The sequence below is a fragment of the Garra rufa genome, chromosome 4 (assembly GCF_049309525.1).
Source record: "Garra rufa chromosome 4, GarRuf1.0, whole genome shotgun sequence".
Lineage (NCBI taxonomy): Eukaryota > Metazoa > Chordata > Actinopteri > Cypriniformes > Cyprinidae > Garra > Garra rufa.
Genome location: NC_133364.1, coordinates 11,759,327 through 11,782,079, shown reverse-complemented (window position 1 = coordinate 11,782,079; position 22,753 = coordinate 11,759,327). Strand labels below are relative to the sequence as shown.

General features: G+C 36.7%; 2 protein-coding genes across 3 annotated transcripts in view; both read right to left on the bottom strand.

Moving 5' to 3' along the window:
• Nucleotides 1-2,517: 2,517 nt before the first annotated feature.
• Nucleotides 2,518-9,439, bottom strand: wnt16 (wingless-type MMTV integration site family, member 16). 2 transcript variants are annotated; one of them, XM_073838210.1, is made up of 4 exons: nucleotides 9,175-9,439; nucleotides 8,784-9,067; nucleotides 6,638-6,924; nucleotides 2,518-3,917 (listed from the first exon to the last, which is right to left on the bottom strand). In XM_073838210.1, exons 3-4 carry the CDS (start codon nucleotides 6,890-6,892, stop codon nucleotides 3,453-3,455), a joined length of 720 nt encoding a protein of 239 aa, XP_073694311.1. In that variant the 5' UTR covers nucleotides 6,893-6,924; nucleotides 8,784-9,067; nucleotides 9,175-9,439; the 3' UTR covers nucleotides 2,518-3,452. The 2 variants fall into 2 exon arrangements, with proteins under 2 accessions (XP_073694311.1, XP_073694309.1); XM_073838208.1 differs by having other exon boundaries at nucleotides 8,784-9,010.
• Nucleotides 9,440-11,309: 1,870 nt separating this feature from the next.
• The window catches only part of cped1 (cadherin-like and PC-esterase domain containing 1), a 76,806-nt gene continuing 65,362 nt past the window's right edge, over nucleotides 11,310-22,753 (bottom strand). Inside the window, exons 16-21 of the mRNA XM_073838074.1 lie at nucleotides 22,237-22,373; nucleotides 18,219-18,439; nucleotides 16,751-16,852; nucleotides 16,465-16,552; nucleotides 16,232-16,378; nucleotides 11,310-13,959 (exon numbers count right to left, since the gene is read on the bottom strand). Coding sequence (XP_073694175.1) covers nucleotides 13,723-13,959; nucleotides 16,232-16,378; nucleotides 16,465-16,552; nucleotides 16,751-16,852; nucleotides 18,219-18,439; nucleotides 22,237-22,373 — 932 coding nt within the window. The 3' untranslated portion in view covers nucleotides 11,310-13,722. The remainder of the gene's footprint in view (nucleotides 13,960-16,231; nucleotides 16,379-16,464; nucleotides 16,553-16,750; nucleotides 16,853-18,218; nucleotides 18,440-22,236; nucleotides 22,374-22,753) is intronic.

The following is a 22,753-nucleotide window of genomic DNA, read 5'->3' as shown; positions in this document are numbered from 1 at the left end:
AAACAGCGCCGCCAATCCAAAACCCCTCAGGCCTTAACCAACACAACCAGACACAGCCACGAGCTCCTACAGACTTCTGGGAAGGCGTACAGAGCATGGCACCACTCATAGAGCGTGCAGGAATGGGCCAGTGAAAGAAGCGTGACTATTGGCTTCGGATGTGGTGCTATGCTTGGATGGACATAACTGATCATTCACATACTGACACAAAAGAAGAACGATGATCGGGATGAGCGATGACCCGGGTCTCCGCAAGCCAGAGTGGATCAAACTAACATCCAAAACATATTGTGCGTGTGTGCATGTGGTCGCACCACCCACTGCGATGCATTCAGAATCACACACACAGAAAAACGGAATAATTTCAGAAAATCTATTCAGCCTTAGATTAAAGGAATGTAAAATATTGCATGGAAGTGCTTCAAAAACCTCTGGGGCTGAGTATAAAAGGCAGAATAATTTCACTGAAGTCTAAGGAAGGAGGGGAACCCCATATTCTTCCATTTATTATACGCCTGCAGAAATATTTGTCTTTGTTTTAACAGTTGTGCTGCTTTTTCTTCACTAAACTACACTTCCAGGACATTAAGAACGTGTGTCAGCTCATTAGCAATGATGGAACAAAACCTGAAAAGGTAATATTGCAGTACAGCAGATTTAATTTGACAAATCATCTCATTTCACGTATGATTTAGCCATTAAACACATACTAAAGAGAATGAGAGGGGGGAAAGAAGGAATGGAGGAAACCAGGAGGTTGGCAGCAACCTGAGCCAGTGGCTATGTCTGGGAGAACATATGTGTCCACGTGGACTTCCTTTGTCTGGATGTCTCTCCAGGATGGGCTGGCACCAGGTTTCAAGGCTGAAGACCTGAGCGCTGCTCTTCAAAACATACACCCTTAAAAATAAAGGCGCTTCACGATGCTATAGAAGAACCTTTTTTGTCTAAATAGTTCCATAAAGAACCTTTAACATCTGAAGAACTTTTCTGTTTCACAAAAGGTTCTTTGTGGAGAAAGAAGGTTCTTCAGATTTTAAAAATGTAAAAAAAATCTAAGAACCTTTGACTAAATGGTTCTTTGTGGAACCAAAAACTCTTTTTTAAGAGTGTACCTGGAGGGTTTCAGCGATTAATCCACGTTTTCAATGGAATTGGTTTGGGAATCACTGCCCACAAGTGCAGAAATGACCATTGAGAAGGTTCTGCAAAGGTTCTTTTTAGAACCATCTTTTTCTTACCTTTTTATAAACTGAAGAACCTTCTTTTTTGCCACAAAGAAACTTTTGTGAAACAGAAAGGTTCTTCAGATGTTAAAGGCTCTTTATGGAACCATTTAGACAAAAAAGGTTCTTCTGTGGCATTGTGAAGCACCTTTATTTTTAAGAGTGTAGAGTGAAATATCAGGTCAAGAAGGATCATTTGAATAATCTTCTGGAATGAGAAAACATCAACATTTCCAAAGGGGAATTATTTTTTGGATGGAATTCGGTTGAAAGGCTTGTGTGTCAGTGTAGCGATTAATCCGAAGTGATTTTACACGGACAGAAGAACTTTTTTAAGAAAGTTTGATGCAACTTCCACTCAGCGGTAAATGCAACCACATGAGAATGAACAAGCAGGCATTCAGAGTGAAATCACGAAATGCAACGTGAGTGAGAATTTCCAGCGACTTTAATAGATTTGCCAGCATGTGCAAGAACTCACAGGAATGTTTCCCCTTCTGTCACTGCACAGAAGATCTCTGATATGTTCTGCGTGTGCTGCCGTAAATTGTCACCGGGCTGTTGGCTGGAATGTGGCTACATAAAAGGGCCACTTGCATTAGCATTTAAGGGCCGTTTAAGAGAATGCAGCCATGGTATTTGGCACAACTCTGTTACTTCTAGCAAAGCACTACACTTTCAGAGAGATGTGTGTGTGTGGGATTAGAGCTTAAGGGGAAATGTAATGAGACAAACATCAGTCACAAGAGACAAGAACTGGAAAGACAAAAACCATCATTTATAATTTGAAATATACACTTACATTTTAAAGCAATAGCCAGGTAAAAAAAAAAGTACTTCCATAATGTACTTTAAGTGCTATATTTTCACGGACTAATTTTGTACTTCTTAAGATAATTTTAATCAACATATCAGTGTACTCAAATGCATGGAAGCCCATTTTCGCCAATTACGGTTATTGCGACATTTTATCTCACAATTTTGACTCTGGACCACAAAACCAGTTTTAAGTAGCATGGGTATATCTGTAGCAATAGTCAAAAATACATTGTATTGGTCAAAATGATTGGTTTTTCTTTTATGCAAAAAATCATTAGGATATTAAGTAAAGAGCATGTTCCATGAAGATACTTCGTAAATTTCATACAGTAAATATATCAAATTTTTTGATTAATAATATGCATTGCTAAGAACTTAATTTGGACAACTTTAAAGGCCATTTTCACAATTGTTTAGATTTTTTTTTTGCCCCCTCAGATTCCACGTTTTCAAATAGTTGTATCTCAGCCAAATATTGTCATATCCTAACAAACTATACATCAATGGAAAGCAATTATTTATTTATTTTTTTAATTCAGTGGCGGAAACGTGCTTCCATAAAAATTTGCTATTTTGGGACAACATGAATATAAATACTTTTTACATACAATTTATTTAAAAAAATTACTTAGTTACCACTTGTAGAACACTGGAACCCATTTTTTATACTCAAAGTGGTAAGCACATTTTATTTCATATTCATGATTATCGCAAGTACTACTAAATAACCATTTGTTAGTATATTAAGTACCAAATTAGAGTGTTAAAATAGAGCACTTTAAGTGCTACTGCAGAACGCGTCTGTCATCGACACTTTTGTGTTAATTTGTTTAGAAGGGAGAGAACAGATGGAGAAACAAAGCAAAAAAATTACAGGGTCTCTAAAAAACTTTATTTAGATTTAATTACTTTTCTCAGAGTCAAAAATAAGTTGAAATCGCTTGTTCATAATTTAATATGTACATGTAAATTGTAAAATATAAAGCTAAAATTACAGGATGCATCCTTTTGGGATGCTTTTGGATGCTTATTGGTCTTTCATTTAAGGGATTCTCATTTGCAACCAATAAACACTATCAAAAATATCTTGGCATATTATCTACATGAGTCCCACTATAACTGTAAAAGCCCTCAATGCAAACTCAAACAAAAGCACAAAAGCATCTATTTACACTTTTTTGCTGTTCCATGTATTTTAGTTCCCTTTATGCTCCAGTTATATTCCACAGTCACTATATACAAAATGGCTTGACTCCCACTTCAGCCCATGGGAAGAGTTACGCATGTGGAGTTAAACGGATTATACCATTTCTCCCTGGTTTTTGATTGCCGGTTGCCTTGGATATTTTGTCAACACGCTTGTTTGTATAGACCCAACAGGGCTGAAAGCGTAAAGAAGGTCCATTCCTACTTGCAGGTGTGCATGTCGTTCATCGTCTCGCAGCGGCGACAGCGAACGTAACAGCACCAGACGAACTTACACTCGCAGCGCTCTACGTGTCGCACCACATGCGTGTTGTATCCTCGCCCACAGCACAGCAGGTTGCAGCCGTCTGGCCCGGCTGAAGTTCTGTTACACCTGCGGCCCCTGGTCCCCGTCACGCCCAACCGCCGGTCCTCCAAGCAGTAATTGGGTGACTTGTTGAGGAAGATTAACTCCTCTTTGTCAATAGGCGTGTGGCGATGGTCTTTGTCCTTACGTCGCACCTTACGCTTAAAACGGTCCACCACCTGAACACTGCTTTCGTAGCGCTCCTTCAGGTAGGCACCCACACGCTCGAACGAGGCCATTGTGCGCCAACACGTTTTTACCGCACACGAACCCGACACGCCGTGACAGCGGCAGTCTGTCAACATTGTTTTGGCCACCGCCTGTTGAGGAAGAGGATATGGAGATCATTATATATCTGATCTACAGTTGGGAAAGCAGCTTGTTTTTTTTAGACAATGCAAGCACGAAAGAAGCAAGCATGCAGACAATAAATTTTTTGCAAAAACGCAGAACGAATGTAAATCGGCGAGAGAGTTAAAAAAGAAGTTCACAAAGAACTTCCAGAACTCACCTCAGTGTCATCTAAGATGTTCATGTCTTTGTCTCTTCAGTTGCAAAGAAATTATGTTTTTTAAGGAAAACATTTCAGGATTTCTCTACATATAGTGGACTTCTATGGTGCCCCTGAGTTTGAACTTTTAAAATGCAGTTTAAATGCAGCTTAAAAGGGTTCTAAATGATCCCAGCCAAGGAAGAATTGTCTTTTCTAGCGAATCGATCAGTTATTTTCTAAAAAAAAAATTACAATTTATATACTTTTTAACCTCAAATGCTTGCTTGTCTAACATTGCGTCAACTCTGAGTATTCTGGTTTATGACAGTTAGGGTAGGTTGAAAAACTCCCATCTCGTTTTCGTCTTCAAATTGTCCTACATTGCTTTTTTTTCCCCTTTTTTTTTTTGTAAATGGCATTTGAACTTCTTTGTATCTTCACTTTGTAAACACTGAGTTGGTACTTCTGCAGCAATGTAGGACGATTTTAAAGTTATTTGGAGAAAATAAAATGGGAGTTTTTCGACATAACCTACCTGAATTGTTTTTGAAAACAGTCAATAGTTTCGCTAGATGAGACCCTTCTTCCTCGGCTGGGATCGTTTAGAGCCCTTTGAAGCTTCATTTAAACTGCATTTTGGAAGTTCAAACTCGGGGGCACCATAGAAGTCCACTATATGGAGAGAAATCCTGAAATGTTTTCCTCAAAAAAACAATTTCTTTACAACTGAAGGAAAGAAAGACATGAACATTCTGGATGACAAAGGGGGTGAGTAATATATCTGTAAATTTGTGTTCTGGAAGTAAACTTGTCCTTTAACCTTGGTTCACTATAAACTCCATTTCCAAGGACTATATAAATTTTACAGATGAAGCTTTTGTGCTCTCCCATCCCTTCATGTTCTGCACCATGAGTGTGGAAGGAGTATTGTGTGAGCTGACGACTTTCATAAAATAGGAGCGTTTGTTTGGGTGAAGGATTATGTGGGCCCTTCACTGACTTGAGGGGAATTTTGTCTCGCTTAAATGCTCCTCGGTGGTTTCCAACCAGAGCGGTGGTTTAGGATCTCCAAACACTTACAAGTGTTCTTCAGTCAAGGCTGTGGAATTTGGTGCAAATCATCAGCTTCTCAGATTAATCAAGAACATGTGTGGAGATGTAACTCATTTGATCGACAAATTGCCAGAGCTGAAACAGACCATTACTATTTCTGTTCTTATTTGGTTGTTTTGAAATGGCTTTTCTTGTCAACCAGAACAAGTCAACGATTCATTTGTTGGAGAAAACTGTTATATTTTAAGTTCATAGTCTTAAAGCGATTGAGAAAACCTTTCAATGAATGATCAAAATTCAGCTTTAGAGATTAGACATGTTTATAAAAGAGGCTGTAAGATCACAAGAACTTGAATGTGCTATGAACATTGCAGGAATGCTTTCTGAGTGAATTGGGATGTGGAAAATGGGAGATGCATTTTCTCCACTGTCACACTTTTCATATTTTCTTCAGTTAGAGTGAATAAGCGTCTACACAGGGAAACACAGCACTGAATTAAGAGCGCTCCAGTTCTTTTTGAAGCAGGCGAGCACAGTCACATGCAAATTAATGCCTCGGCTTCACATATCAATCAAAACATGAATGGAATCTTTCGATATGTGAGTGAAGGGGAAACAGCCATGATTTAGAAGCAAAATTCCCATTTTCTCCATAGAAAAACTAATTTTTATGATAAGGAAAAATTATGAACTATGTAAAGCAATGAAATAGGTGACCCTGAAATACAAAACCAGTCATAAGTAGCATGTGTATATTTGTAGAAATAGACAAACAATACATTGTATGGGTCAAAATGATACATATTTATGCCAAAAATCATTAGGATGTTAAATAAAGATCATGTTCCATGAAAATATTTTGGAAATTTCCTACCGTAAATATATAAAATGTAATTTTTGATTAGTAATATTGCTAAGAACTTAATTTGGACAACTTTTATGGCGATTTTCTCAATATTTCGATTGTTTTAGCCTAACAAATAGATCAATGGAAAGCTTATTTATTCAAAAAAAATGACCCTTATGACTTTTGCTTCTATAGAAATGTGATTTTAACTTAAAAACAATGTTTATTTTAACTACTAATAATTCTTAAAAGTCACTTGTGGCAAAAGAAATGACCACACACTCTCATGAAGGATTTCAAACTGATCAGATTACATCATTTGCAATACTACTAGGATTGTAGTTTATGCTTCCATAAACAACATTAAGCACAAAGTCTTGTACCTTTGTCTGTTTGCTCAATTCTCATATTCTTTTTTGTGTTACAAATAAAGTTTGGAATGTTATGATTCATCTCGGAGGTGGTTGGTTTCCATCCATGACTTCTTATTAAAACCATTATTAAAGTACTTTTTGAAATCCCTATGGAGAAAATGAAGGGAAAAAATGCAGAGGCTGCTGAAAAAGTGAGCAGTCCATGGTGTGCATTTCATTTCTACATATTTCCAGCTAGCTGTACTAGTTAGAGCTTACTTGTTTGTCACCCACCTGTCTCCCAGCTTCGCTGTTATGCTGGTTCATAGTGAACATAGCGTCCTCACCCCGGGCTGATGTGTTTTTTACCGAATTTTCGATGAAGCGACGGCTGAAGGATGTCCCGAAGGCGATGTCATCCGAGCACCCGCCCCAGTGCCAACCCTCCGTGGGTGAACCGGTGCCCAGCAGGCTCATATCACACGAACACTCAGTCATGTTTCCTGCACTGCAAGAGCGAGTGACTGCGTGAACCAGGCCGGCAGCCATTACTGCGTAGATAAATGCTGTCTCTTTCGTCCCTTAAAAAACAAAAAAGAGAATTTAAGCAAGATGCCGCTGCAAGTTAAGTACTTACAAATGTTGAAGCAATCAAAAAACATGGGAATGTAAGATTCGCAGCAGGACATTTGCAAGAAGGGTCTCGGCGCAGCAATATCAGAGCAGAGGAGTCTGGGAATGTTACCTACAGAGAAATACTGATATCATACTATAAAAAATGAGCAAGAATGTTTGGCTGAAGGGATTTCTTTTTTTATTGTGAGAACAGATTGTTTTTTTAAAGTGACCATTTTATACATTAAATAAATGGCTTTGTACATTTAAGCGATTCTGATTAAATGTTTTTACAATAAATATATACATTTAACTGCAGATTTACCCTTCTTACGTTTTAATTGGAAGCAAACTAGTTATCTAGTCATAAATTTGTGCATGCCGTTTCTATAAAGCAATTTTTAATAGCACATTTTTTATTAAATTTGGTTTATAATGTTTAAACTTTGAGCTAATTTTGCTTTAATTACTTTTCTGTTACTTTCAAGAGTGACTAAAAACATTTGAAGCAAGGAGTCCAAAAGAATGGAATAGAATAGAAGAATAAACTGTGTAATTTCCAAAAGTACATCTAAATGGTGCATCTTTTTAGACAAAATAGCCAGATGCCTATAAAATTACTTTAATTGCTGCAGGAAATCAGATGCACGGTATATAAATTTAAGTTTGTCCTTGAATCGAGCTTGGATTTCAACTGTTCTGGGACAGAAGGTTTGGGCAAATATTAGGAATGGATTCACAAAAATCAAAAAACAAGTTCTAGCATTTCAGTTCGACTCTTTGTTTTGTAATCACTCTAAATCCTGCATGCATTAAATTCAGGGCCAGCTGAAAACCATAGTAAATTCAGTATGGAGATGGTTAACCTAAAACAGATGTGTGTCACAGCTGTTTCCAGAATCAAATCCTCTTTTTCATCAGCATTTCGAATCAAAACGGTCATTAAGGGGTCAAAAATAGGATTGACAGTCAACTAAAAAACATTTATCATTTAAACATTTACAAAGCGATGCTCTCATTATATGTTACAGAAGGACTTTTTTTCTCCATGACCGATAAAGATAATGATTATTTTTGTTTAAATGTCCAATAACCACATATATGCACATTTTTTGGCTTTTAGACATGATATTATCATAATTACTAAGTTCTGAAAGTTAACAAACTTTTTTATGAATAACACTACATATCAAAAAGAATGTAACCATTTTATTGCAGCCATATGCTCTACAAATTTTAATTATTTGCTCAGTTTCTTTGAATTAAATCTTTTTAAATGTGACCCTGGACCACAAAACCAGTTTTAAGTATCACAGGTATATTTGTAGCAATAGCTAACAATGCACTGTATGGGTCAAAATGATCAACTTTTCTTTTATGCCAAAAATCATTAGGATATTAAATATTAATAATATTCCATGAATATATTTTGTAAATGTATTACTCTAAATATAGCAAAACTTTATTTTTGATTAGTAACATGCATTGCTAAGAACTTCATTTGTCAAACAGTTGTATCTCGGCCAAATATTGTCCTTTCCTAACAAACCATATATCAATGGAAAGCTTATTTACTCTGATGTATAAATCTCAATTTCAGAAAATTGACCCTTATGACTGGTTTTGTGGTCCAGGCCAGGGTCACAAATAACATTTATTGATAGTATTACGACCCTAAGTTAATATTTTTCGTCTAGTTATTTTTTAATCGTGTTGGTCAAACTTCACTAATAACTTTAATGAATAAAATTGATCAAAAACAGGATTATGAAGTTAAACCACATTCAAATGAAGTCTATTTCAGTATGACAATTTGCATGCATACCACTGGTGAGCTCGTAGCCGAACACGTTCGGGTCCCGTCGGGTCGAGCAGTTCCAGCGTTCGTGTTTGAACTGCGTCTGGCACTCGGTGATGCCCAGGCGCGCGCCCTCTTTAATGCTCGGTAGAAGATGCGGTTTGCGCGCACACAGCTCCTTCTGCCTGTGCGACAGGGGCAAATGCGCGCAACCCAACTTCTCGGGCACTCCTACAGAAGTGATGCCCAACCACCTGTGATGCGGAGCAGTGTGACACAAAGATCAGAAGCGGTTCTCCTCTCCTGTCGGCCTGGATTGAAATGCCATAACCAGGCCCGAGGAAAAGGAGACAATTTTCAAACATTTTATTCAAAAATTAGATGGCAGCAAAAACAACACGGCACTTATAATACTTACATCCAACTTCCCTGAGAGCACAGAGGGCAAACAGAGAGCCACAGAAGGAACAAATGGTAAACTGCATGTATCCCACAACCGGTTTTATCCATGTCCACTTCATTTAACAAGTCCCGAACTGAACGTTTCGACACATACCGGTCTACTACATCTAATATCTAGCGTGTGTAATCCACAAACGGCGCTTTTAAAATCATAAATGTCCTTTTTAAGTATCCATTAAGTCGCAGGTACGAACAAAACCGTCCAACCTCCAGCAAATCACCTTGTCCATCAGTGCGAGCTCAAAAAGACACAAACAGTTATATGCTGCTGTTGGAAAACGCGCAACTAAACACTCTCCTGTGAAGCGCTCCCACGTTGTGATTGGACGAACCGCTCATTAATATTCATAAGATGAGACCGTTCTTAACACTGATAGGACGAAGTGATTTTGGCTTGAGGCCGGTGAGAGAGCACAAAAGCCAGCGCAACTGACGGGCAGAAAGAATCAGTCATTTTAGCAGCTCACTCGGGATTTTTTGAGATAGAAAGAACCGTGTTAAGGATTAGAAGGACTTTTTAACTTAGTGTTTAACATAGATTTTGAAACCAAGATTCAAATAAAAGGCAGAACAATCGAGAAACCCAATAAGACAATTAAAAAGGACAAAGTAAAACATTTAAAATGCAAAGAAAGTTGTTTAATTAATACTAGGTTACTATTAGAGGCGTCGACTTTTTAAAAATAATTGTAAAATGTAATACTTTTAAACGTATAACAAATTGTTAACTAGAGTAAATGTGAAGGTAAGGCAAATATGCTTAAGATTATCATTCGCAACGAAGTTTGGCAGAGTTAAATGTACTTAGACATTACAAACGTAACGTTTTTGTGACTTAAATTTATTTGAAGCAATAATAAAGTTATATTGACGCACTCTTCATCGACGTACGCCGCCTGAAAATCCCGCTGTTTTTGAGCAATTTAGCCTACTGTTGTTATGGTTACCTGGAGCGTCAGGTGAAAATGCGCGCTTTAATTCTTTGTTATTTTTTTCTGTGACTGACTTGAAAAGTTACAGAATATTGCTATTTCATTTAATTTCGATATACACTTTAAAAAAGGATTGCGATTTTGCTTATAACGCAAAAATAATAAAAACAACTAAACATTAATAAGTAGGCCTAAAAGTTCCAGTTGAGGGGGAAAATCCTGACTGTTTTATAATATGCAAATGCAGTTTTACAAATGAGCAAAAATACCCCCAGTTATTGATAATTAACTTGTATAAATGATTTTTTATAATGACTATAAGTCAAAGCAACACATTTTTGATTTGATGTCGATGCTAAATAAAGTTGTTAAAACTGCTTAAATAATCTAATATTTAAAAAAAAATATCTGCATGAACTATACAGCAATAATTTTAATATTAAATTAAATTAAATTAAATTAAATATGGACAAACAAAGCAACCGGGTTGTTTTGACCAAGTGGTTGGGTTAAAAATTTAATCGAACCTTGGGTAGTTTTATTTACCTCAACTATTGTTTAAAAACTATACTAAAAACTGTCTCTAAATTAATTACTAGAGGCATCAGCAATAATCATAAGGTAAACATTTATTAATAATTTTTAATTATTTAATTATTATTTATTCAACTTACACTCTTAAACATAAAGGCTCCAAAGGAGTGTTTTTGTGGTCAAGAACTATTTCTGGTTCCCTAAAGAACCTTTCAGTGAACAATTCTTAAAAGAACCATTTTGAAGACCATTTTAAAAATCATAAAGAACCTTTTCTACATTTGAAAGGTTCAGTGGATGTTCCAATGTTTTTCATGTAACCATTGATGCCAATAAAGAACCTTTATTTTTAAGAGTGTATGAATAAATGTTCATTTATTGAACCCTATTAAAAACCTATTTTGGGCTGATTTTAAGTAAGAAATATTGTTTTTGATTTTGATAGTTGACTTAAATCAAACTACCCAGAAGGTTGGGTTAAACATTTAATTGAACCACATCGCTAAGTTTGTCCATATTTCATCCAGCACTGTGTTGTTTTTAACCCAGAGTGTGATAAATTGTAGAATTAAATTAAATATATGACAAAAAACGTTAGATAAATTCAAAAAGCAATGTGTTTTAAATTATGAAAATATACATTTTTAATTGTTCAGATAAGAGACATTCATGATGACAGTTGGAATCATACATTTCATGCACAGGATACACAATAGACAAACATCTTGGCATAGCTCTTCATAAACATCCAAAACATCTCACCCTAAAATTCTGACATATTAAAATATGTGGAATATTTACAGGTCAACACATGGTTTCATGTGAATTCATTTCATTTCAAGTGGAAATAGCGTTCGTGCCCATACTGAGCTCAGCTTAACAACTGGTGGGAAGATAAGTTTTATGGGATATTTCAAATAAATCCTCCTAATTTTCTCTCTCCACAAACCGCTTCCTGTTTAATGTAAATTATGGACAAATGAAACATCACGCATTCCAGCAATTCAGAGTAAACCCAGCAACAATATAAAACTGCTTACCATCAAAACAGTATAAATATCCACTTTTTTGTAAACAACAGGATTATTATTAAAGGCACTGGAAAACACTGGTAGAAAAATAAACGTGTGAGAAACATAAGACAGCAATACTATAACATTCAATATACTTCATAAGACCTTTGGCATAGAAAATACTTCATAAATACTTGTGAACCTGGCATGTGAAGGAAAGGCGGTGTAAAGCTAGACTTCAAAAACGTCGCCCGAGCTTCCATAAAAGTGACAATGTGAGGCAGGGTGACATCAAAGGCACTCCACAGCAGCCGCCAAAACGGCAAACGTCTCGGCCTGTGGTTCAGCAGCATTGTGGGAACGTTGCAAGAGCGTTGTGGGACCGTCGCACCGCAGCCACCGCCAGGCTTTAAGCCGCAGCTGCCAAAGTCATTTTGGCAGGGCTTCAGGGTGTCTCAATGACCCCCCTCAAACCTCCATCTGGATCGCTCTACACAAAAACACATATGCGCAAACAGACACCTACTTAACTCGTCCTCCATTTTACCTCTTTGATCCAGCATATGGTTAAAGAAGAAATTCACTTCCAGAACAAAATTTACAGATAATTTACTCACCCCCTTGTCATCCAAGATGTTCATGTCTTTTTATCTTCAGTTGTTAAGAAATTGTTTTTGGAGAAAAACATTTCAGGATTTCTCCCTATATAGTGGACTTCTATGGTGCCCCCGAGTTTCAACTTCCAAAATGCAGCTTTATAGGGCTCTAAACCATCCTAGCCAAGGAAGAAGGGTCTTATCTAGCGAAACAATCAGTTAATGTCTAAAAAATATTACAATTTATATACTTTTTAACCTCAAATGCTCATGTTCTGGTTCATGACAGTTAGGGTAGGTCAAAAAATTACCCTACATCGCAATGTAGTTAGAGGAGAAAATGAGATGAGAGTTTTTCGACATACCCTAACTGTCTTAAAACGGAAACGCAGAGCTAGACAAGATGAGCATTTTAGGTTAAAAAGTATATAAATTGTCACTTATTTTTGGAAATAATCAATCATTTTGCCAGATAAGACCCGTTTACAGATCATTTACTCACCCTCTAATCATCTTTCTTCAGTTGTAAAGAAATTATGTTTTTTGAGGAAAACATTTCAGGATTTCTCTCAATATAGTGGACTTCTATGGTGCCCCCGAGTTTGAACTCCCAAAATGCAGTTTCAATGCAGCTTCAAAGGACTCTAAACGATCCCAGTCGAGGAAGAAGGGTCTTATCTACACATTTTCAGAAAAAAAAAAAAAACAACAACTATACAATTCATATACTTTTTAACCTCAAATGCTTGTCTTGTCTAGCTCTGCGTAACTCTGTGTATTCCGGTTCAAGACAGTTAGGGTAAGTCGAACTCCCATATCATTTTCTTCTCCAACTTCACAATCGTCCTACATCACTGCAGAAGTACCGACCCAGTGTTTACAAAGTGAACGTGCAAAAAAGCTCAAACTCCCTTTACAAAAAAAAAAGGTCTGTTTTGAGCTGGAATACCAGAGTTCACGCAGAGCTAGACAAGTTGAGCATTTGAGGTTAAAAAGTATATAAATTGTCAGTTTGTTTAGAAAATGACCAACCAAAAAATTGTTGGGTTCGCTGGGATCGTTTATTTATTTATTTATTTTTTAGTTCATTTTTTAGGAGCCTTTTGAAACTGCATTTTGGAAGTTCAAACTCAGGGGCACCATAGAAGTCCACTATATGGAGAGAAATCCTGAAATGTTTTCCTCAAAAAACAATTTCTTATCGACTGAAGAAAAAAGACATGAACATCTTGGATGGCAAGGGGGTGAGTAAATATATATACATTTTTGCTCTGAAAGTGAACTTCTCCTTTAAGTAGACTCTAATTGGTGTGCACAGTTTAGCCCTTTAGCAGATTTCTTTACAAATATACATATTCACAGCTAATCATACAGACACGCCTGATAAACAAGGACAGGTTAGCGTCACCAGCCGCTAACAGTCTTTTAGTCACTGTTGGCGAATGGTCCCATTGACGTGATTCACACATATCCTGCTGAGGAGGATCTCCGAATACACCGCATTCACTGGTCCCTTTACGTTGTAGGACACGTCGGCTTGAGACGACGGTTCCTCATGCTCTCGAGGCCCTGTTTGCTCATTGGCTGAGTTCCAGCTTTCTTCACCAAGTTTCAAGATCTTCAGCTTTCTTTGGGAAGCAGCGCTTGGAAAGGGAAGCTTATAGACCTGCAAACACATTTCACCAATGATCAGCTAATCAATGATCTATTGCATAGGGAATGAGAGATTTTAATCCATGTGTGTTGCTCTGACACATTTTTTAAATGAGGGATTTAGCCTTTATCCCATTTCAGTTTTATATCCTCTTAAACTGCCAGTTCTTATTAGCTCCCTGCTCTACAAAATACTTAATGGTTAAGAGCTTGTTTCCTCTGAGCTCTAAACAACAAAAATACATTGTAAACATATTTTAAAACAAGTAGCAGCTCATCTAAAACTTGAGAGAAAGAGAATGGAATGTATAGCAAGGTCTCAATCTGCTGGCCTGTTGTCAGATGTGGCCGCTCTACAATGATATCAGTCCCATATGTGAGCAGGTTTGGCATTTCTGCCACCACTTCACACACTAATACATCTGTTCCCAACCTGCCCTTTATTGGCTAATAAAAAGCTGCCTAATTGCTAATTTACTCATTAACTGATCTGCCAGGCACTTTTAGGGTGAAGTAAAAGGAATGACTTCTCTTTTAAAAGATTTATGAGGCTGGAAGGCTGGAAAAGTGTTTTGAGCAGGATCTATATCCATGAACAGTAGAACGGTTTTGTTCGCACACATGGATGTGAGGATCTAAAAAATACAAACTTAATCAGATAAGCCTTTTGTGTAGTAAATGACACCCATAATAATAAAATAATTACAGATACAAATCTCACAAAATTAGCACAGAGGCCCTGGTTCATCTGCATGGTTTTTACAATAAATTATGTTCTTTGGCTTTGTATGTTTTGTGGACTGTTGGATGACAATTCTGAAACAGTCATTCTCTGTTTATCAGTTAAAACGGTAATGATATTTACTAATATTTCTGTTTTTACTGTAAATTTATACTCTAAAGATCATGTTCCATGAAGATATTTTGTCAATTTCCTACTGTGAATGTATTAGAACTTAATCTTTGATTAGTAATATGCATTGTTAAGAACTTAATTTTCTCGATTTTCTCAACATTTAGATTTTTTTGCACCCTCAGATTCCAAATATTCAAATAATTGTATCTCGACCAAATATTGTTCTATCCTAACAAACCGTACATCAATGGAAAGATTATTGATTCTGCTTTCAGATGGTGCATACACAGAAATTTTAAAAAAATTGACCCTTCTGACTGGTTTTGTGGTCCAGGGTCATATATACTATTTAAATGAATAAAAGCATTTATGCGAGGTAGGTCTTCTAATCAGCCCAAGTACATTATTATATTGCATTTACAAAAAAGTGTGGGGTTTGTAAGATTTTGTATTGTTTATGACAGTGGAGAGATGCAAAATGTGCAGTGTTGGGGGGCCTCCAGGAACGTGGTTGGGAACCACTGGTTTATGAGATTCTTGTAATGTCAGGCTACATTTATTTATTTAAAACTACAGTAAAAACACTAATATTTTTACATTTTAAATATATTTTTCTACTACAATGCATTTATAAAATGGATTTTATTCCTGTGATGGCATTACTCCAGTATTCAATATCACACAATACTTCAGAAATCATCCGTATATGTTGATTTGCTGCTAAATAAACATTTTGTTTTATGATCAATGTTGAAAACAGTGAGCTGCTATTTTTAAATTTTTTTTTGTGGAAAGTGTGAGGATTCTTTAATTAGATTTTCTTAGTTAAATAAAACTATTTTATTTCAATTTTTACATTAACAACGTAATCAATATTCTATTAAAGCCAACTTTAAATCTATTCAAGCTGTTCATTCAATAACTCAAGGCAGTTACAATTAAAAAACAAAACAAAAAAAGTTAACTTTTAGCTACTTTTGAATTTTTCAGATCATCAAAGCTCGGTAAATATTGTTCACATAGAGATTTAATTTAAATGTCACCAAGCTGAATCATGTTTTCACGCAATTTTAAGTCTTGTTTTGACGTAACAAAGTGGTTATAGTGTGAGTTCTTTACGTACTTTTTTAAAATTAGTCTTCCCATTAACGCCATAATATTGTTCATTCAGACTGATTTTTGTCAATGTAGAATGAACATAAGGTACAGAATTTATTGAATGAACCAATCACAGCCAAACATAACCAGTCATATCCAATCATAAAGCAATGGAGGCATTGCCTCCTCTCACAGATCTTTCCCCCATTCATTCTCAGTTACCCCCCACCAAACTCACTGCATGCTTTAGGGGGTCTGTTAAAACTCAGTGAGCTCAGGGGAGACCAGAGAGTCACGGACTCCAGCTGTAACTAATCTTTTGTTCTTTTACCTCATGGAAATGGCAGGCACATCGTCCTTGCAGGAACTCTTTGTAACGACCCATAGTGATGCTGAGAGTGTCAATGACCTCATATCCAAGATGCTTGGCACTTTCCAGAATATTCTTGTTCACATTATAGAGTTCTTGCACTCCATTCTAGAACCAAAGAATGAAGATGATACAGTTTACAGATGTCAATAAATTAATGAATAAAGTTAAAGGAATATATTAGGTCTACTTACCAGTGGAAGGGAGCGAATACCATCCACAGGCAGATGGAAACCCATTCCTAAAGACTTCACCACCACCATGATTTTCTCAAGACCCAGCCTTAGAGATAAGTTGGAGATAAGATGTTAAACGTCCAAAACCACATAGAGAGATTGGCAGCAAACTACAGAAAACTAAATCAGCATCCTTAAAAAGGAAGAAAAGTTTTTGCCATTAGAACACTGCTAATTAAAATGCGGTTGAGTGAAGCTAATAATGAACAGACTGGTTTTGTGTTGCATTAGGGAACATGTTTACCTCTGTAAAACCTGCTGAATGGTCCTCAAATGGTTTAGGTTCAGCCATTGCACCCCACCAGCGACCAGCACTGTCTGAGGCGAGTTCTCCAGGGGTTGCGACCTGTTTTCAGTGGAAGCAGTTTCAGAGAAGAGGTTAAAGATCAACAGCATATGCTGAAGACTTAATCAACAAAGCATGAATGACCCATAATTCCAAGTAAAAATGTGTAAATATAAACCCAAAAATCGCAAACTGTTAAGTTTTGTACAACTTAAAACAAAGGAAACTCTTATTAACTTGATAATTTTAAGTTATGTAAGATTTTGTAATGTTTTGGAAAGAAGCCTCTATTGTTTACCAAGGCTGCATTTGCTTGATCAAAAAGTCAGAAGTTTTGAACGGTAAGATTTTTTTTTTTTTTTTTAAGAATCTCTTCTGCTCACCAAGTTTGCATTTGTTTGATCCAAAGTACAGCAAAAACAGTAAAATTTTGAAATATTTTTACTATTTAAAATAACAGTTTTCCATTTTAATACATTTTAAAATGTAATTTATTCCTGTGATTTCAAAGCTGAATTTTTTGCATCATTATTCAAGTCACATGATCCTTCAGAAACCATTCTAATATTCTGATCCGCTGCTCAAAAAACATGTATTATTATTATTATAGATTTTTTTTTCAGGTTTCTTTGATGAATAGAAAGTTCAGAAGAACAGCATTTATCTGAAAGAGAAATCTTTTGTAACATTAAGAATGTCTTTAACATCAATTTAAAGCATCCTTGCTAAAAAAAAAAAAGTATTAATTTCTATAATTTATTTCCCCTCCAAACAGCAAATCAGCATATGAAAATGATTTCTGAAGGAACATGTGACACTGAAGACTGGAGTACTAATGCTGACAATTTAGCTTTGATCACAGGAATAAATTACATCTTAATATATATATATATATATATATCACAATATTACCACTTTTGCTGTACTTTAGATCATAAATGCAGGCTCTGTGAGCAGAAGAGACTTTTTTAAAAAGCATTAAAAATCTTACTGTTCAAAAACTTTTGACTGGTAGTGTATTTCAACACTTAGACAAAGCAAAACACTGCTTTTTAATTTAATTTAGTAAAAACAAACTGTGTCAGATCATCCAAGCGGCTCCCAAAACAGATGCACACTGTAACACACTCAAAATCACATACACAATCACATCTGTGCTGCATATCCCACCCCTCTGCCCACATCAGAGTCTGTGTGAGATCAATGGCGCGCTGAGCCAGCAGTGGTTACCATCCCTGCTGACATACTCTGATCTGACACACAGCCTCCCAACCACACGCAGCCCACATCCCACCATCAAACACACTGCCAAAGTCATTCAGTGTGTTAACAAGGCCTTTGCCACTTTAGACCGACACCAAACCCGCACATTCACAGCTTAATGGGCGTAATCCACAAACATCATCCAACATGCACATGCACAGACCTTTCTAGAAGCTGCTGCAGAGCTCTTGGGAAAGTGGGTCTCTGAGTCTTCGGCAGCCAGAATTGTGGGTAGTAGGAGTAGCTGACGATAGTTCGACCCTGATTCAGGTTGTGGTAGACGATGGTGTTGTGGGCTTTGTCCCAGTCCTCCAGAGTAGTGTTCACCCTCTCCATCAGGTAATACATCATTCCACGATTGGTGGAGTCGCCGATAAACAGGACCTGAGGGAAAACACGCATGTATGTTAGAAGCTGTGAGAGTAAAACTGGATTCTTAAACCGGCACAACATGCACAGTTTAAAAGGCACAACAAGTCACTCTCTATGTGTTTTACTAGCTTTTATTCATGTTCTTGAATGACACATCCAACCAAATGGTTTTGAAAACCTAATACTGTTCACCCAAAAATGAAACTTGGCCCATGATTTACTCACCCTCAAGCCATTCTAGATGTATACTATTTACTTTCAGACAAATCAGAGTTACATTAAAAAATATCCTGGCTGTTGCAGGCTTTATAATGGCAGTGAATGGCTGTTAGGATTTTGAAATCAAATAAAGTGCATCCATCCATTATAAAGTTGTCGTATGCGTGTTTACATGAGAGTGGCGTTCCAGCGAATGACGTAGGATGTAGGACGTAGGAGTAGCGTAAGCTCAGATGAGAATATGCTAGTCTCGAAAGAACCAAGTTTTGTTTACAACAAGCCTCTTGGCTTATACCGGAATCCTGCGACATTTGTCTTTACAAATCTTCATTTTGCACTGCTAATTCATGGCTGGTGTTTTGTTTTGCTCTCTCCACTGTGCTTCAATGTTTGTCACACCATTTGCTTACATCCTACGTCATCTGCTGAAACGTTACTCAGTTTTAAATAAGGATATTGCTCTTACGCAAACACATTGATTCACTTTTAGTAGGCCTTTGTTAAAGGAGAAGTTCACTTCCAGAACAAAAATGCACAAATAATTTACTCACCCCCTTGTCATCCAAGATGTTCATGTCTTTCTTTCTTTAGTCATAAAGAAAATAGGCTTTTGAAGGAAAAACTCTGTGTAGCCCATTTTAAGCTAGGTAAAAAAAGACTCCCATCTCATTTTCTTCTCCAACTTAAAAATTGTCCTACATCGCTGTTTTACCTTTTTTTTTGTGCAAAGGGCGTTTGATCTTCTTTGCACGTTCACTTTGTAAACACTGGGTCGGTACTTCTGCAGCGAAGTAGGACGATTTTGAAGTTGGAGAAGAAAATGAGATGGGAGTTTTTTGACTGACCCTAACTGTCTTGACACAGAGCTAGACAAGACGAGCATTTGAGGTTAAAAAGTATATAAATAGTAATTTTTTTAGAAATTAACAGATTGTTTTGCTAGGTAAGACCCTACTTCCTCGGTCGGGATCGTTTAGAGTCCTTTGAAGCTGCATTAAAAACGCATTTTGGAAGTTCGAACTCGGGGGCACCATAGAAGTCCACAATATGGAGAGAAATCCTGAAATGTTTTCCTCAAAAAACAATTGCTTTACGATTGAAGAAAGAAAGACATGAACATTTTGGATGACAAGGGGGTGAGTAAAATATCTGTAAATTTCCGTTCTGGAAGTAAACTTCTCCTTTAACCCCCGGAGCCATTGATGCATTTCAATGGACTCAACAGCAATTCACTGCCATTATAAAGCTTGGAAGAGCCAGGACATTTAATATAACTCTGACTGCATTTGTCTGAAAAAAGAAAGTCATACACATCTAGGGTGGTGAGGAAGTCATTGGGTAATTTTCATTTTTGGGTGAACTATCCCTTTTATTAATAATACACAACACAAACATGAGGACATGTAATAACAATTGCGTCATTATAAAGGCAAAAGACACAATATGGCCCTTTGAGATCACAGTCTACATGAAGCACTTCACATGAGTCTAATAAGTTTGGATGTTCATCTGTGTGTGTGCTTTTGGCAGTGAAGTTGGCAGGAATGCCAGTCTAAATCACAAGATCTCCAGGAGCGGGCATTGGCTGACACTGTGGTCTGCAGACATGCTCATAAGATTAAGGACACATATTTTCAACAAGAAGTCAGAAGTTACGCTCATATTATTCCAGACCTGTAGTTCCTAACATATCATCAACTAAATTGTCCATACTACTTTTTTGTCCTTTTTCAACTGTCAATAGCTGTAACAAATGTGTTTTGGACAGGAAACGTAACAGTATACAAGTTTGGAGTGTCTGTCTCCAGACGGCAGAAATGGATTTAACATGAAACAAGCTCATGCGTATAACTCTAGACTTTGACAATCTAAAGCTCTCTTATTTGAAACAATCTTTCCTGAAGAGTCCCATTTTTCTGTTGAATGGGCTCGGAGTCAGAGGGCTGTGGTTTGTGTATAGTGAGAGCTCGGTCCGTTGTGTAATGGGGCCATTTGTTTGTGTCAAATCTGATCTTGTGAGTCTTAAATCGAGACAGGGTGGAAAGAGTCATGCTGTGAGGATGAGCGCTGAGGGAGCGTTTGAAGCAGGAACAGACTGTAGGTTTGGCACACAGCTTCGAAAACCCCTGCTGGGCTTTAAGCAATAATTTAAAAACAACCCAAAACACAGGAGGTGTGTGGATCGCATCACGAAAAAACAAAAAAAAAAAACAATAAAATAAAATCCAGCTTCAAACACAGAAGAGTGGTTTTCTTCTTCTGGAATCTTTTTCCCTATTCTTTCCTAAGGAATTCAATCACGCGGCTGCTGTGAGCTCAGCTGTAGATGAAGCTCAACACCTGCTGGTAATCTTTGATAAACAGCTGCTCATTGCCACTAGAACTTCAATGCTATTTAAACTGTCTGCTTTTAATTTATTTTGCAGTACTGTATGCACATACATATGGCACAGCTGTCAGCTGCATACAGAAGAACTGACAAAATGTCTGTTTACAACAAGTCCGAGAAAAAAAGCTAGTTTAAACAGAGTACTTGTAACACCTATAATAACTTACAGTAATGATTCATTAAAATATTGTGCATTTAAACACAAATATATAGTGGCCTCCAAAAGTATTTGCACTACCGTTCAAGTTTAGGGTCAGTAAGAAGAAATTATTATTTTTATTCAGCAAGGACACATTCAGTTAATCCAAAAATGTCAATAAAAACTGTTTAAAATGATTTTTATTTGAAAATTAAAAATGTATCAAACGACAAAAATGTATCACAATCCCCCCCAAAAGTTATTAAACATTGATAACATTAAGAAATGTTTCTTGAGCACCAAATCAGCATATTGTAAGGATTTCTGAAGGATCATATGACACTGAAGACTGGAGTAATCACAGGAATTAGTTACTTTTTAAAATACATTTTAGTAATATTTCACAATTTTACTGTATTTTTGATTATATAGATGCAGCCTTGATAAGACTAAGACACTTCTTTTAACAAAAAACAACAAAAATGAGTCTGTCCCCAAACTTTTAGTTTTGTTAGATAGTAATGATCTGTTAAGCATTATATAAAACTTTAAGGTTACTACGGGAAAATGTGCATTATTCTATTTAAGTCATAAGACGATACACTCCAAAATATAGGTTCAAATGAAGAGTGCATACACTCAAAAGCTGCTTCTTGGGCAGTAACTTTTTAAAAGATACTAATATGTACCATTTAGGCACTAATATATACCTTTGAGGTACTTATATGCACCATTTAGTGGTAAATAAATTATAACTTTCGTAAGGGGGCCATCCTAGTGACAGCTTTTGTACCTTTTTTCTCACAATATAGTGCAGTGGTTCTCAACTCTGGCCTGCAGATTAATTTTCCTGTAGAGTTTAGCTTCAGCCTTGATCAAACTCACCTGCCTGTAACTTTCTAGTGATCCTAAAAACCTTGATTAACTTGTTCAGGTGTGTTTGATTAATGTTGGAGCTGAAATCTGCAGGAAAATGGATCTTGAGTTGAGAACCCCTGATATAGGGTAACCAAGCACCTCTGGTACTGATTTAATAAGTGTTTTTAGTTTCTGGTTCCTAACCTTCCGGTCCATCATGCAGGTTTGCAACTGAGGTTGGTCCAGCAAGGGGTGATAACAGTTGTCGGGCTGCCAGGCGACCTCTCTCCAATCACAAGTCCTGTTGTCTGAACAGCTCAGGCATGGGACGACCCAACGACCTGACAGAGATGGAAAATAGTTTGTTATACTGTCTTTACAGTGCGTTATACTAAATTTCCATGACAGCATCTACTCAAATTACTGCGGTCACCGGTGATTCATAGTGGAGTAAATCGCTGTGAAGTTTTAAAGTCTTCTACAGCCGAATGTTAAAAGTTCAGCATAAATTGATGAATCAGCTGGGAAACTGCTAGACACGATTACTTCATTGTGCCAGTTACAGACAGTCCCCTACATGCCACAGCAGCACACTATTTGTGGTATATATACACTACCAGTCAAGTTTTTAAACAGTAAGATTTTTAATGTTTTTAATGAAGTCTCATTTGCTCACCAAGCCTGCATTTATTTGATCCGAAAAACAGCAAAAGCAGTAATA

Bases quoted from the DNA above. Each gene is read 5' to 3' on its own strand.
- wnt16 (XM_073838208.1), bottom strand. From the start codon at position 9,266: ATGGATAAAACCGGTTGTGGGATACATGCAGTTTACCATTTGTTCCTT. The intron at 6,925-8,783 runs GTATGCATGCAA...TTGTTTTTTAAG, and splicing joins CGGCTACGAGCTCACCAGTG to GGACGAAAGAGACAGCATTT. The intron at 3,918-6,637 runs GTGGGTGACAAA...CTTCCTCAACAG, and splicing joins ACAGCGAAGCTGGGAGACAG to GCGGTGGCCAAAACAATGTT.